Genomic DNA, 16024 nt, shown 5'->3' on the forward strand with positions numbered 1-16024 from the left:
GTAGCGCTTCCCCGGCAAAATGCATGCAAACCAAGACTCCGGGGAAGACGGGAAAAGGCTAATTTCCACGTGCTAATCATCCACTTGCGCTCCGTTCAACATCTACAGTTTAGCTTCGAGATGTCGATCTTCGACTGGCGGGAAGTGGTTCGACCGGGGAAGCGCACGAATTGCTTTTATGGGGAGAAAGGTGTTTTGTTGCGCGCGCATTGACGATCGATAGATCACCGTTGACCAAGATATTGACTGAACCGGGAACCAGGACAGCTACGATCACATCAAAGATTTATGCGCGAGGATATGAAGAGGGGTATGCAGGGGGTGGACTGCCGGAGGGAGGTAACTTAGCAGAGACTTGATGACAACAAAGATGAGTATAAGTATAAGGGAAGACATGCGTTGAAGAATGGGTAAAGCTTCAGACAGTATCAATCAGGATCTGGATCAACATGTTGCTGAAGTCTATCATCCTCGCTCTGGCAACGGCCACTGGCATCAGCCAGGCCAACCCAATCGCCCCCCGTCAAGGAGTTAGTTACCATGCTCATCAAATATCTCTTCATCGTACCTTACCCTTCATGCCAGTGCACCTTCCTTCCTTCCTTCCCCTGTTTCTTCCTTCGTCTGCTCCTTCCTCGCACTGCTCCTTCCCTTCCAGAGCTTATTCCTTCCATTGCTCTTTCCTCCCGTAGCTCCTTGCTCCCTGGGCACCTTCCATCTATAAAGTTTGCAGGCGTCGTGCCTCCCCTTCCTCGCATTATCTCATGGCCTCACATCACTTACCCTTTAACACATTTACACATTAGCACTTTGTCACTTTAGCACATTCACACATTGCCCTTTTCTACAAACACATCCATCTTCATTAACGACGCTCAACTAACCACCTTATCACAACCAGCCTACCGGCAACGGCCCGTTCGCCCCCGCATATTACACCACCGACTCCTCCCTCAACGGTCACACCCTTTACCTCCCCCGGAACGTCCCCCAGGGAGCCAAAATTCCCGTCCTGGTCTGGGGTAACGGCGCTTGCTCCGCTAACGGCCTCGACTTCCTCAACTTCCTGACTCAAATTGCCTCCCATGGCGTGTTTGTCATCTCTTCCGGCTCGCCCGGCGGCCAAGGCTCAACCAATGCCCAGATGATGACCCGCGCCATCGACTGGGTCACCAACGCCGCCACCAAACAGCGCTATCCTTGGCTGGAAACGTCTCGAATCTCGGTCTCGGGGATGAGCTGCGGTGGCGTTGAGGCGTACACGGCGGGAGTGAATGACAACAGGGTCACCACCATCGGGATTTACAACTCGGGTCTGTTGAGTGAACAGGAGAGCAGGAATGTTGTGCCGAGAATCAACAAGCCAATCTTCTACTTTATGGGAGGCCCCAGTGATATCGCTTTCAACAACGTGGGTGTTTCATCGCGAATGGGGGTTGGAAAGAAGCTGACACAAGACCAGGGCGAGAGAGACTACCGACTTCTTCCGCAATCCACACCGACCTGGAAGGGCAACTTGAATGTTGGGCACGGCGGAACCTATGGTGACCAAAACGGCGGCAAGTTTGGTGTTGCCGCTGTCAGATATTATCAGTGGGTTTTGAGAGGTAACGCGACTGCTGCCAACTTCTTCACCAACAATCAGGAGGCAAGCCGAGATGGGTGGAGTGTCGAGAGCCGAAGCTTGGGGAATCTGAGGGTGAATCCTATCTAAGCTGTTTCCATAGCTACAACTGAAGAGCGGTCCGAGCAGTGGGCGTTGGAAGGTCTCAATCGCCTCGCGATATGGTCGTACTGAGGTAGCCAGGCTACTCCTTGGTACCGGCCATATCGATTTCTATCTCGAGATTGCTTTGGAAGAGCTCCTCTATTGTCGGCTAGAAACGTCGGAAGTGTTGAAGTTGTCAAGCCTTGGCTTAGTGTGCTGAAGATCACGGTATAACAGTGAAAGTTGCTAAGACTCCCATGACTGGGTTTCACATCGAATGAGCCCTCAAGTTAGTGACATTTGTACCTCAAACATTCAACGAGAGGATATCTACTATAAATGCGGGGTCTATAATGGTAAGGATTTCGACATTTGTATTGAGTGCTATTGTAATGGGAGACGTTATTTGGGGGTCGGTCATGAGCTGTCCCTGAAACAGAAATAGAGATACATCTGATTAGTAGACGCGAAGACACTAAACTCGAAGACGGCTTTGAGAAGAAATACCGACGATATGAGTAACGGAAAACGCAACCCAAGCTGTGTTGATCGTCCGCCAAAACTCCAATTTCGCCTGCTGGACCTCTTCCTCAGTCTGCTGAAGTGAGTACCACCGCTTCCCGGATACTCCTGCCACTTCCAACTTCGCCTGCTGGATCTCGTCTAAACCGCCCACCGCATCCTGCAAGTGACTGTGTAATATCCATGCACAAGTGGAGAGTACACATCGTGGTTTGGGTGAATGCTACCATTAGAGAATGTGTCGGAGTACTTGGCCTCGGAAGGCTCGCAGACGGTCTTCATCTTGGTACGTTCGTTTCGGATTCATGGCAGGGCGTTTGCATTGACGACAATGGGGGAATTCGGTCGGAAGTAATCGGGATTGGTAAATGCTGAGCGAACGTCAGACCTGCCAGCTTGAGCAAAAGTGGGAGGTGGCTCATGATGGTGCAGGCGTGCGGCTAGCCATCTCGAGGGAGGCAGCCGAGCAGGTGAGTGCGGGTCCTTTTGCGGAGCTTCTCTGTGATAGAGACAGGCGAGGGGAAGCGGGTAAGAGTCTAGGACTACCACCCGACTGATCATCCGTAAGTCAACCACTGGGCACGACTTCGTCTACCAGTTCGCCGTTCGATATACCACGAAGACGGGGCGCCGAAGACGGTGATGAGACAGTAAACATGAGTCCTTGCCGGTGGAGCTCGTCGAATAGCTTGTCGACTTCTTTTCGATCCTTGATGCTGAGATGGTAGGGTTGTCAGGGGGGTTCTCTGTATAATGTGGCTGTTTCTAGGGGCATAGACGGTTTAACGGTGTCACCAAAGGTGTACGAGAATGTTATCTTGTGAATTTTTTGATGGAAGCCTTGAAATAATAGTGTGCTAATATCTTACAGCCCTTTCGGGACTTATCCTTTCCTCCTATTCGGCTCACTGAATGAGGTACCTGGAGTTACCGCTTGCTGCTCGGCATTGCTCGACTGGCTGCCCTGCTCGTTAGGTATAGAAGCGCAGCTGGCATCTGACCGCATTAAACCCAAATCCTGGGAAAGCCCAGTCGCCTTGGAAAGTGGCGGAACATCAAAATCTAAATCCGACGGCAGCTGGGCAATAGCAGAGCATATATTCTCGAAATGCTTGGGCATCCATAGGTCGTAGACGCTCTTGGTGAATTGATAAGCTGTCCATCTGTCCGTAGAGTGTTGTAAAATCGTGAGTATGGATTGAATGGCGGTAATATTTGGTATTATTGCTAGCTATTGCCGGGTAGTGGTCGTAGATCCGTATTATCGGTAGTCGTGTGAGATGGAGAAGGCAAGAATCTGGCGGTTAACCTTATCCTCGCGATTCACAGCACGAAAGAGCTCGACGATGGCCCGCACTGAAAGGGTTATGCTGTGGACGTTCTGCCGGTCTGCGATATCGAGCGCAGCGGCGCCGCACTTCACCTCGCAGGTCAGGAACGGGAAGTATATATAGTACGTAGCCATAAAGAGAGACTGATCTCCGGCGATAAAGTCGCTAATAAACGGCGATAACTTAGCGAGCTGGTCCTCGGTAAACGCATTTCGCTAAACCCAATAGAATAATCAGGCTGGGGACGAGTACTAGTAAGAGGAATTGAGTTATTCCACCCTTCGTTAAGGCTCTTTAACAAGGCGTTTATATTTCTTATTCCGGAGTGTAAGCAATTACGCCGAAGAAACGATAAACCTTAAGATATCTTAAATAATCCTCGCCTCATTCTTATTCTCGAGGTTACGACAATATCCACGAATATATCGTCGTCAAAAAGCGTCTCCTTAGGGACTGGTTAATCACCACTGAGGAGGTCCTGACAAGATGCTTACTCGCATCCGTAATACCAAGCTCAGAAATGTCCATATATAAGCCCTTGGTCTGGAGTAGGAGCGGGTACCGCACGTCACTATACGGCGCACTCTTCTCCTCTCTCTGCTTCTGGTCACTGGGCGTCGTGGATGTGGCTGAGATCGACCGCTCTAATGGGAACCCACGAGCCGGACATCGAGATGGGTGACGACCCTGCTAGCCCGGGGCTTCCAGGGAGTAAACCAAGGCATCAAACACAGCTGGAGAAACACTACCAGAGCTCAGAACAGACCTGGAACCTGCTCCACCAACCAGACCTTTGACAACCTAATCAACTACCTCCTCGTTCTCGTATCGGCAGATAACAAAGATAAAGCTCAGAAACTGTCCAAGGAAATCCAGGAAGCCTACCAACGAGCCACCAAGAGAACAGTAACCCCAACCGGAAACAACCAGGATGATCCTCGTAAAGCGTATTTGTGTGTCCTCTCCGTCTAGAGATTAGCATTATAATCAAGAACAGTATTTCATATACCTACTTGTCCCGCGAACCAGTTTACAGATCAACCACAAAAATATGGGCAGATACCGGAGCCGCCACAGGCTCCATATCTTTCTCGCTCATGCATATGGCATTGACCACGAAGTACACTTGAAAAGGCAGCGCGTAGAAGTGTATATTCAGCGTTTGGAGCGTGATGCTCCAAATAATATCGATGCATCTGACTTCTAGATCAAGCGGCAGGTGATTTAACTCGTTACACTCGAGATCATGAAATGTGTGGCTCCGTGCCTTAAGAGTCCGAAACTCTAAGCGCAGAGCGCGGTAATATAGTTGATCTACACAATTGGAATCCACACCCGCTCGAGCATATTCGCCTTGTTTATCTTGTACGGGCCGATCTTCCGACAGCAGTGGGAAGTGCCGCAATACGAAGAGAAACAGCTGAATATATGCTAGATCCACGGTTGTTAAGTCCATCAAGGCAAAGTTGCCTTCTGAAACCTCAAACACAGGGTCATACGCCCATTGCCGAAATAGACTCTGAAACGTCGTTTCGAATCGGCTACTGTCGGCGATGAAGTTCTGTAAAACACGCGTGCCGATGGAGAAGTATCTCATATTGCTATGAAAGGTTACTAAGCTTGGGATCATAACCTCGAGCGACATAATATTGGATAAAATGTTATCGCATAAGGTGGGGTCCTGAATATGAAAGAAGACTTGATGTGAGCTCATTATCGTGGTAATATGGTGTGAGTCTTGTGAATCCGAGGCAATACGGTGTGTTAGGAGCTCTACGGTAGGATAGTCGATCAAAGGAAATAATTCTGGCCTATTGCCTAGGATCGTTCCCCAGATGGTACCAATGTGTTCAAGATATCGTTAAATGGGCTCTGGACAGTGGAGTGCTAGATGTTTATGGATGTTGCCAAGTTCCAAGCCACTGCGCATGCCAGGAAGCCGGAGCAAGGATACATGCCGTCAATAATGCCTCTATATCGTATACGTCCAGGTGATGACTGGAGTAGCAGATTTAGCGCCTTTGGTTTGCACAACGAAAGCTTCCCTCTCCACATCCTCGCCTCCTCAACTCGGCTATAATGATAGTCCAACAAGACGCTCCAGAGAATCCCGCCATCTGAAGAGTTGACCAGGTCAAGATGTAATGCCTTGATATCTGTGAGTGTGAGATGGGTCTTCGGGTCTTAAGTTCTTTTTAGGCACCTACCTGGAGACATAACGCAGAGTTTGACTAGCGGCCACTGTTGGATGGTAGTTCGGTTAATAAAGGCATTCATGACGAAAACAGTCCTAGGGTCAAGAGGAACTCGTGGATGATCATCCAATGTCAAGGTAGGAGAGCTCATAAATTGATATGTAATTAAGGAAGTGTAGGATGTGCTGAATGCAAGGCTTGCTGACAGCGTCAAGTATGCATGGCCGTTGCCGTTTGGCCTTCGGAAACCGATGGCGTAACTGGACACGCTTTGGAGCTGCCTGCAACGCCGTAGATGGCACTTTTATAATGCCGATTATTTCCATTTTGGTATTTGTCTAGATTTCCGGGGTGAAGAAGAAGACCCCATCCCGTCATCATACTTGTTCTAGGCATCTCATCCCCCTTTTCGGATTTCGAGACAACTTCTCGGATAAGAAGAAATCTACCTCTAGTAACCTCTCTACCTCTTTCTTCAGGGAGCTCTTCTCTGGGCCTAAACTTTGAACTGATTTAGTGATACTGAGGTCACAGGGAGAGCCGGCCGAGGTGCTTCGTCAGCAATTGAAGGGGCAGGTAGACTCTCTTCCCTAAGGTAGCTAATGGGAGACAGAGCTTGATATGGCATGGTCGGTGTGCGTTTTGGAGACATAAAAGCGTGACGGCGCCGGGGCCTGTGTGGAGGAGTTGATGTCAGGCCAATTTCACCTGGCTGGAGGCAAGTTTTGACTTTTATATTGATTCCCAAATCCTGGAAAAACTGATTATCTGGCTCAAAGCTGAAGGTTTGCCCTTTATAGATACTAATAATGGCAACCCTTGCGTCTTGTGATAGGCGGTTTAGATCGCGTATCTTACGCAGGATGGAAGATCTCCGTTCCTCAAATAATTTTTTTCTCACGCTGGTCTGGGGACCTTTGGAGCTTTTTGGATGTCATGTCGAGATAGATGTTCGCCTTTCGTAGAGTCGACTTGTGTCAGTCGTCCGTGATATTTAATATCTTCCGCTCAATGTGAGCAACTGTAGACTCTCTAAGTATAGCAGCGTGCGATTAATAGAATATGGTTCAGTTACCCTGGCCACACTGCAAAGGCCCTGGCTGGCCGCATTATCTAGGCTGGCCACACATGGCCCTGGTCACTTCAAGGAGCGGGCCGCTCGTAGCCGGAATCCAACTGAAATCGCACACGTCGCGTCAATCACGTGAGGCTGTTGCACCTTCAAGCAGACCGCAGCGAAAGCAATTGTTCCCAGCATCGTGTCCGCAGTTATTTAACTCTGCGAAACGACGCAACTCATTGGTCCTTTCCATTCCGTCGCACAATGGTCTCACACAACAAAAACATCCTCTTATCCACCAAGCATTAAAGCTGACGTTTTGTTTTCGACAGTCTCCACCTTTCTCCGTCTTACTCCTTGAAGTCCAGCCAAGGCCGGGTGGTGACCTGCTGCGGCCCCAAGATCGACTCTTGTCACTCCTGCCCGCGTCCTACCGCACCGATACCGACGACATTGTTGCCGCAGGTCGGGATGTATGTGCCTGCATCGCGAAATAATTCGATTTGAAGAGGTTAGACAGGGTCCTCAGTTGGCTGTGGGTTGCCGGTCGCCCCATGCCACCGCGTCCGCTACACCGCCAGCTCCTCCTCTCCCGGGAGCTCTTCGTCACGGAGCAGATGGATATGCACCTGGTCTGGACAAGCGGCCGACTATTTGTCAAACCAATCCCGCGTTTTCTGCTCGACCCTGCTTTCTGGATGGAGTATCTCTGTTGCCAGTCGGGTTGCAGCTGTTCCGTTGCGAGTGAATGCAATCGGCCGGCCCTGCAGCGGCGTGCGCTCGGGTTCCTGTTCTCGTACGCCGCGCTTATCTCACATGAAAGTGACTTTTCTATAGCACAGGACAAGCACTTGCTGCCGCCGGAGGTGACATGACTAGCATGGAGGCACCTTGTCGAACAGCTGGAGACCGAGCACATCTACTCTAAGGTTGATGCTCGGTTCCACTACGGCGAGCTCCGCCTCTCCCGTCTGAACAAGATATATCTCCTCTCGCAGCGCCCGTTCCTCCTTCATCGCTACATGCCACACTGGCAACAATACGGGGCCTTTTCCAAGACAACTTCGCCTGGCTGGCTTCCGCCACCATCTACATTACTATCGCCCTTACCGCCATGCAGGTCGGGCTGGCAACTAGGACGCTGGCTGACAACGACGCCTTCCAATCCGTATCCATTGGCTTTACTGTCTTTTCTATCCTAGGCCCCATCGTCGCCGTGGGGCTTATTGTGTTGGTGTTTTGTTACATGTTTATCCACAACTGGGCGGCAACGGTGGCGTATGGAAAGAAAAGACAGCAGCACATAGCTAGCAGCTCGGAGAGTCCATGATACTGCAACCCAACCATGTAACTTTCGACTTGATTCAAGTAGCTGATCCTCATTATTCACAAGCGGTCTGTTATGAGACCCATCGTAATTCAACCATTGCCCCCGAGATGCATTACTCAGACAGAGCCGAAGTGCTTTGTTGTCCATGTGGCCTGCAGCAGGGCAACTGTGCGTATGTTCAGCTATCCTGGCGGCTATAACTTCAGGAAGCTTCAACCTCTACTGCGGACCGTACCTCTTCTGTTTCAACTTGTGTGCCGTTTGTCTTGACGCGATTGGGAGCATCTAAATTACTGGTCCTCGGTTGCGATTTGGCGCAATTGCCCCGATCGATTGCGGTTGATAAGCGCCGTAGACGCCTGTCCAGCTGCGTCGCCCATGCTACCGCGAGATACCGTTGGCAGCAACCGACGTTACTGGCTACTTGTGGGCCAAGATGATTGGACGTGGTCGGCTGTGGCGCTTTGAGCTGTTTCGCATGCATGAGTAGGAATCACCGAACGACTTGGGTTTTGCGCCAGATATTGGGCGCTCTCGTCTATGAGGGCAAGCGATGTTCGATATTTTTCTCCTGCCGTAATCGTGCACAAAGGGCGCAAAGCGTGTCTATAGGGATCTCGTTTTATCCTGCCACATATTTTGTTTCAACGGCGAGACCCCAATTCTCGAAATATTCCTGGGATAACTACCATGGTAGGGTCCCTTTCGAAATAGGAAAACGCGGCCGGACGCTAACTGCTGCCAATCCGCCTTTAGGCTCCGAAGGGACTCCGCCGGATCGCCCCAGCGCACGACGTCCCTGACAACACGACCATCGAGTAAGTTGCACCGACCCAACGACTAAAGGCCTGTCTAATAGCATAGTATCATCGCAATCCACGGCTTGGGCACCGAGTCGCCGCGGACATGGGAGTTCAAGAAGAAAGGAAGAGGCGGAGTGGTGAGCTGGCTGTCGGACAGCGACATGTTGCCGGCAGCTCTACCTGAGGCCCGCATATTCACCTACAACTGGAACGCAAACTACTTCAAAGATGCACCCGTACAAACGCTGCTCGGCCATGCTGACACGCTGCTCAAACTTGTTTCCGAAGGCCGCGGTTCGCAAACGCGACCGATCATCTTCGTTGCTTCTTGTTTTGGGGGCCTTATCCTGGCTGAGGTATGTCCCGATGGATTGACGGCGGACAGCGGTTAACATCCCTAGGCTGTTAATCGAGCAGCCCAGGAAGGCAGCGACTACCGACATATTCTGCTTTCCACTGTCGGGGTCGTTTTTCTCGCCACTCCGTTCCAGGGCAGCGATGCCGCCCAGCAGGCTCGGTGGCAGGTGCTGGTTGCCGGCATTATGGGAGAGCAAGCCTCCGACCAGCTCATACAAGACCTCGAGCAGAAACACGACTTCGTTCGCCAGCGTATCCAGAAATTCACCGAGATCGCGAATGCCGAGGCGGTCCGACTGCCCCTGTATTGCTTCTTTGAAATGAAGAAGACAGAGATGTTAAGACGCATTCTATCACGAGGTTGGGCGAAGAAGCTGACTAAGCATATGATGAAGAAGATTGTACGTTAATTTTATCGCGATTTATAATGTAGCTGACGCAGGATAGCTTGTGACGGAGTCCTCGGCTTGCCTCCATGGTTTCCATCGTCAGGGGCTAGATGCAACCCATTCGGGCATGAACAAATTCGAGGGTCCAGAATGCCCCAACTTTAAACTCGTAAAAGATGCGATCAAGCAATTCGCTGAAAATGCACCTGCCGTTTTGACGCGGCGGGAGAACTGTGAGTTAAACTATCCCCTCTGAGCGGCTGCTACGGCTAGGATCCTGCTAACATGATGAAGTACCTGGCAAGCGGCACTGGATTGTCCCGTTTGGACGTAATAAGGAATTCGTCGGCCGTAAAAAGATTCTCCAGGACCTTCTCGGGAGGATCCATCCTAATACAGATAAGGATGATTGCCAGCGGACCGCAATCGAAGGCCTGGGAGGGGTGGGAAAGACGCAGGTCGCGCTCGAGGTTGCTTTTCGCGTCAGTAACGAGCACCCGAACTGCTCGGTCTTCTGGGTTCCCGCTATGGATGTCACTAGTTTTGAGAATGCATACCGTGCTATCGGCCAGCAACTCACGGTGCCCGGGATCGATGAAGTGGAGGCAGACGTTAAAGCACTCGTCAAGACAGCCTTGAGTCGTGAAAGTACGGGTAGCTGGCTTTTGATCATCGACAACGCTGATGACAGAAAGCTACTCCTTAGCGACATTGCCCTTACCGACTATCTTCCATTTAGCCGGAAAGGATCTATTCTATTTACAACGCGAAATCATGAAGTCGCGGTTAAGCTAGTGGGGCCTAAGAGTCACATTATCTTAGTTGAAGAAATGAGCAGAGACGAAGCCTTAAAGCTGTTGCAGAAAGGCTTGAAGGGAGATCAGATGCGTGATACGGCAAGCACTGTCGCGCTACTGGAATTTCTTACCAATCTCCCTCTGGCGATACAGCAGGCGTCTGCTTATATGGCCGAGAAGCAGATCTCAACTACACAATACCTTGGACTGTGCAAGTCCAGTAACGAGGATATGATCGAGCTACTGAGCCGGGACTTTAAGGACCGACACCGATATCAGGGCATTCAAAACCCTGTCGCCACAACTTGGCTGATTTCGTTCCGGCACATCTCAGATCACGACCCGCTGGCGGCGGACTACCTCAAGTTTATGTGCTTCCTAGCTGGGAAGGATATTCCGCAATCTCTATTGCCACCGGCAGGGAGACTAAGGACTGTTGACGCAATTGGGACTCTGAAAGCGTATGCATTTATCTCTCAACGAAAGGAGCCAGATACTTACGACATCCATCGGCTGGTCCAAATATCGATGCTACGCTGGTTAGCCCAAAAGGGAGAGCGAAAGGAATGGACCGCTAAAGTGCTACAACGGCTTAATAATGTATTTCCCTCTCCGGATCACGGCAATAGAGAAGTATGGATGAGCTATCTTCCGCATACGCAATATGTTTTGGAACTGCGGGAAAGGGTGGATGACGAGGAGGCGCCAACAGGTCTTCTGTCCAAAGTGGGCCAGAGCTTTTACAATTTAGGAAAATATAAGGAGGCCGGGCAGATGCATCGGCAGACGCTACAGCTACGTGAGAAGGTGTTGGGTAAGGAGCATCCCGACACACTTACCAGCATGAGCAACCTTGCGAGTGTGCTCGTTAGCCAGGGGAAGTACGAGGAGGCCGAGCAGATGTCTCGGCAGACGCTACAGCTACAAGAGAAGGTGTTGGGTAAGGAGCATCCCAACACACTTACCAGCAGGAACAACCTTACGAGTATACTCGGTAGCCAGGGGAAGTACGAGGAGGCCGAGCAGATAAATCGGCAGACGCTACAGCTACGTGAGAAGGTGTTGGGTAAGGAGCATCCCGACACACTTACCAGCATGAGCAACCTTGCGTATGTGCTCGATAGCCAGGGGAAGTACGAGGAGGCCGAGCAGATACATCGGCAGACGCTACAGCTATGTGAGAAGGTGTTGGGTAAGGAGCATCCCGACACACTTACCAGCATAAACAACCTTGCGAATGTGCTCAATATCCAGGGGAAGTACGAGGAGGCCGAGCAGATACATCGGCAGACGCTACAGCTATGTGAGAAGGTGTTGGGTAAGGAGCATCCCGACACACTTACCAGCATAAACAACCTTGCGAGTATACTCGGTAGCCAGGGGAAGTACGAGGAGGCCGAGCAGATACATCGGCAGACGCTACAGCTACGTGAGAAGGTGTTGGGTAAGGAGCATCCCAACACACTTGGCAGCATGAACAACCTTGCGAATGTGCTCAATATCCAGGGGAAGTACGAGGAGGCCGAGCAGATGCATCGGCAGACGCTACAGCTACGTGAGAAGGTGTTGGGTAAGGAGCATCCCAACACACTTACCAGCAGGAACAACCTTACGAGTATACTCGGTAGCCAGGGGAAGTACGAGGAGGCCGAGCAGATAAATCGGCAGACGCTACAGCTACGTGAGAAGGTGTTGGGTAAGGAGCATCCCGACACACTTACCAGCATGAGCAACCTTGCGAATGTGCTCAATATCCAGGGGAAGTACGAGGAGGCCGAGCAGATGCATCGGCAGACGCTACAGCTACGTGAGAAGGTGTTGGGTAAGGAGCATCCCAACACATTTGGCAGCATGAACAACCTTGCGAATGTGCTCGATAGCCAGGGGAAGTACGAGGAGGCCGAGCAGATGTCTCGGCAGACGCTACAGCTACAAGAGAAGGTGTTGGGTAAGGAGCATCCCAACACACTTACCAGCAGGAACAACCTTACGAGTATACTCGGTAGCCAGGGGAAGTACGAGGAGGCCGAGCAGATAAATCGGCAGACGCTACAGCTACGTGAGAAGGTGTTGGGTAAGGAGCATCCCGACACACTTACCAGCAGGAACAACCTTACGAGTATACTCGGTAGCCAGGGGAAGTACGAGGAGGCCGAGCAGATACATCGGCAGACGCTACAGCTACGTGAGAAGGTGTTGGGTAAGGAGCATCCCGGCACACTTGAGTAAGAAAGTCGTGCGGTATCTTTGAGAGTGTAGAGTGCCAAGTTTTCTATTCCAAGTCTAAAGCACATTCGTTTGTTGCTTTACTCGCTCTTTCATGTTCTTTTATGTTTCCTTTTCATGTCTTGCCACAGGAAAGGTTTGGGAGGACGAGTTACTATTAGTTGTCGTTTATCGTTGAAATACAGCACTTATTTGTGGATTTTGCAGTATGTTTTTGTTTGTGTCTCCGAATCCTCACAGCGGGCACCGTCAATGGCCCGGAGTCCCGGAAACTACGGGTATTATGAAGAACCCGGAACTTCGGAGAACACGGGCATCATCGGTGGCCTAGGACCTTGGAAACTACAGACATCATCGATGGCCCGGAACCACGGAAAGTGCGGCAGTGAAGGGACTGGAAGATTAAACACGAGGACTGGATGCTTATAACAGGCTCCTCTTGCAGCACATTCGAAGTATTCTGTTTTCTCTCTTGTTAAGTCAAGCTATCAAGTCAAGGTTAATATACTGGTTTTCTACACTCTCTTTCAGAGCATAGTCCTCTGCTATTAAGTGCCTACCATCTTATTCACACTTCCCTATACCTTCCTCCTTACAGGGCACAGTTCCCTATTCTTGTCTTCCTTCAGTAGCATTGCACACCGTCGTACAGCGCAGTCCAAGGAACCCTAGAGTTCTCAGGTTGCTGCTTCCACTTACTCGGCAGGACCTATTTAACTGGTCTGCCAGAGTTATAATTCATAACATTTTTTTTAGCATCTGGAGGTGGCCAGGCTCTACCCGAATGCTCCTTGTTGAGCAACCTTGAGGTGGGAAACCATCCACTCCCGTGCATCGTAACATCGGGCGGTACTTGTTAATAGATAACATTCGACTTGTCCCTACAAGTTCTCCGAATTTATACAGCTCCAAGGCCAGCCCCATCATAGCTCCAATTCGTGAATGCTGCATATTCCTCCGTGTCGAGGACCCAGTTGTATGCCTCGTCGAGCACCACGTCCTTCTTTTTCCGAATCTTCCTACGTCGTCCTGATGATCCACCACGAAGAGGTCTTGGAGGTACCCTTAGTCGTTTTCAGTTTTGGTCTGAGCAATAAGCTCTCGGATGTCCTAACTGATATCTCCGAGTGGCTTTTCCATTGCTTTGGCACGCTTGAAGAGTTAGCCCAATGCCTCCTTCGCTTGGAGCTTGTTGTACTGGTCCGAGTCCCTCTGCAGGGCATCTTCCGCGTCCGTGACAGCCTTCAGGGCGGCGTCCCAGTCGTCCCAGTTGGCAAGGCCACAGAGAAAAACGAGACCCTGGTGGCGGTAGTAGGAGCAGATTCTTTTTATCTGGTATGGGAGGAGGGCCTTGTAAAGCGCGACGATCCTCGCCTTTAGCTGGGGCAGGATCGATTCTAAAGACTCGTCGATGTGATCCTTCTCCAGGAGATATTCGGACGGGGCGTAATACCAATCCATTCTGGAGATAATGTGGGCGGTACCGGCAAGGTTGGTTCTTGTTGCTCTTAGCTGTAGCCCAAGGCAAACACCGGTCCCTGGAAGCGCAGCCGATGCAGCTTGTGGCACGCTTTGGAGTACTAAGTCAACCATTGCCTGAGCGGATAGGACGAAATCAGCGAGGTCGCCAACCCCCGGTACTTATCCTGGAAGCATTAGATATTTTCTGTTGACCCTTTTCAACCAACTCCCTCTATGTGCTTTTGTCGCGCGATTAGATCCTTCAGTTTGGCTCGGGGGTCGGCTGTGGAGGGCTCATCGGTCTGGCCGCCGAGAACTTTTTCCAGAATTCTCCCCTAGGACCCAAACAAGATCCACATCCTCCAACTCAAGGCTGTCGTACGCGGCGTTCCATAGCATCTCGGATGTGGAAATGGCAGGGGTTGGTTGCTGTAATGGCACTTGCGCGCAGCGCCCCAGTACTATCACCATATGTACACCACTAATCTGAGTCAAGCCGGCAAGCTTAACTCACCTGTAGCTTTTGATAGCAATCATAGTTGGTTTGGTGCCAGTGGTCCTGCCTACAGTGACAGTTGCTCTGTAAACTCGGTTGCTGTTGACTTGTATCGGGGCTCGCCGGGAAGATGGGCTTTTTAAACCACCCGCTGCACCAGTTCGACATGTTCTCGGTAGAGATTACTTGAATAACGATACTTGCCGGGAAGAGGGATGCTATGGCAACAGCAGCGACGACGAGATTTAACAGTGGCATTCTGCGCGACTTTGCCATACGACGAACACCCACCAACCTTTAAGGCCAAAGAACCCAATGTTGTGGTATTTGCTACGGATCGTTCAGGGCGGGCTCTTATTAAGCGGTTTGATGAACTGGGCATCCGGTAGGATACCCTGGAGAGGCAGCTCCAGACATGATGTAGATTGTGTCGTACCGGGAAGAGGCTAAAAATCCAGATGTCGTTTAAATACGTCGATGCCAGACGGTCGCGGAATACGACAATGTGGCGGGGTCCCAAGCGAGTGTTTTTGTCCATCTCTGAACAGATGCTCTCCGAGCGAGCTATACAGCTTGATTCCGAAGAAGCCTCCAGCTAGCCATCCATTTGGCATGAAGTGTATAATCTGACGTGATGCCCAGGGCCGTCCTGCGACCTAGGACCATACTGCTGGCGTGACTATTGGAAACAGGCGCTACAAGTTGAGACTTGCCACCTCAGAAGCCTCATCAAATGCATATTTTCATGCCACAGCCACTTTTGGCTGACGGTCATTGTAATCTCCCTTGATGTAATACCGTATATATCCTGCCGGGTACACAAGTGTGTGTGAGAGCACACGGTGTGGATGGTTAGATGCACAAACGGTCCGTCAGTGTCAGGCCAGTGCTGTGACAATAATTATTATCATAACGCTTTAAACCTCTTTTATAATTATTAAAGTAAAGGGCGAACAAATAACGACGGAGGTAACAATATAATCGTTAAAAAGATATTAATATTCAGCGATAGCGTTTAGGTAATTACGGTAAAGATTAACCTACGGAATGAAGGTAGTTAATAACGTGACGATAATAATTAATGCTTCATCAAATATAAACCGCAAAGTATACTACTTAAGTTATAAGTTCTATCGCTACTAGAATTGGATATAATTATCTTCGACCCTAAGGCTAAGCTTTCGCGGGTAGGAGGAAACTACGCCGGTAGCTTGGAGGCCCTACTAAGCGTGACGACGTTTAGCGTCCAGATCAACTATCGTAGGAGCAGCGCAGGTCGTGGGAATAGCGTAAGTTGTAGGAAGGGGCACAGGGACGACGAGCAGGTGTTTGGCTCGATGCTTCAACCT

At 50.5% G+C, this 16024-nt stretch overlaps 4 protein-coding genes across 4 annotated transcripts; 2 read left to right on the forward strand and 2 right to left on the reverse strand.

Annotated features, from left to right (window-relative positions):
- The first annotated feature begins 101 nt into the window (after nt 1–101).
- QC763_210330 (uncharacterized protein) lies at nt 102–2010 on the forward strand. The gene is made up of 2 exons (XM_062910080.1): nt 102–530; nt 902–2010. Exons 1-2 carry the CDS (start codon nt 450–452, stop codon nt 1712–1714), a joined length of 894 nt encoding a protein of 297 aa, XP_062768952.1. The 5' UTR covers nt 102–449; the 3' UTR covers nt 1715–2010.
- A 2581-nt stretch (nt 2011–4591) lies between these two features.
- QC763_0041200 (uncharacterized protein) lies at nt 4592–5275 on the reverse strand (the record flags this gene model as incomplete). The annotated part of the gene is made up of 1 exon (XM_062905632.1): nt 4592–5275. One exon carries the CDS (start codon nt 5273–5275, stop codon nt 4592–4594), a length of 684 nt encoding a protein of 227 aa, XP_062768953.1.
- Nucleotides 5276–8455: 3180 nt separating this feature from the next.
- QC763_0041210 (uncharacterized protein) lies at nt 8456–12735 on the forward strand. The gene is made up of 7 exons (XM_062905633.1): nt 8456–8474; nt 8519–8839; nt 8903–8964; nt 9011–9305; nt 9351–9707; nt 9754–9928; nt 9990–12735. The coding sequence occupies exons 2-7, from the start codon at nt 8837–8839 to the stop codon at nt 12719–12721; spliced, it is 3624 nt and encodes a 1207-aa protein (XP_062768954.1). The 5' UTR covers nt 8456–8474; nt 8519–8836; the 3' UTR covers nt 12722–12735.
- Nucleotides 12736–13879: 1144 nt separating this feature from the next.
- QC763_210350 (uncharacterized protein) lies at nt 13880–14179 on the reverse strand (the record flags this gene model as incomplete). The annotated part of the gene is made up of 1 exon (XM_062910081.1): nt 13880–14179. The coding sequence occupies one exon, from the start codon at nt 14177–14179 to the stop codon at nt 13880–13882; it is 300 nt and encodes a 99-aa protein (XP_062768955.1).
- Between the last annotated feature and the right edge of the window lie 1845 nt (nt 14180–16024).

This window comes from Podospora pseudopauciseta (genome assembly GCF_035222475.1).
Source record: "Podospora pseudopauciseta strain CBS 411.78 chromosome 2 map unlocalized CBS411.78m_2, whole genome shotgun sequence".
NCBI classification, from domain to species: Eukaryota; Fungi; Ascomycota; class Sordariomycetes; order Sordariales; family Podosporaceae; genus Podospora; species Podospora pseudopauciseta.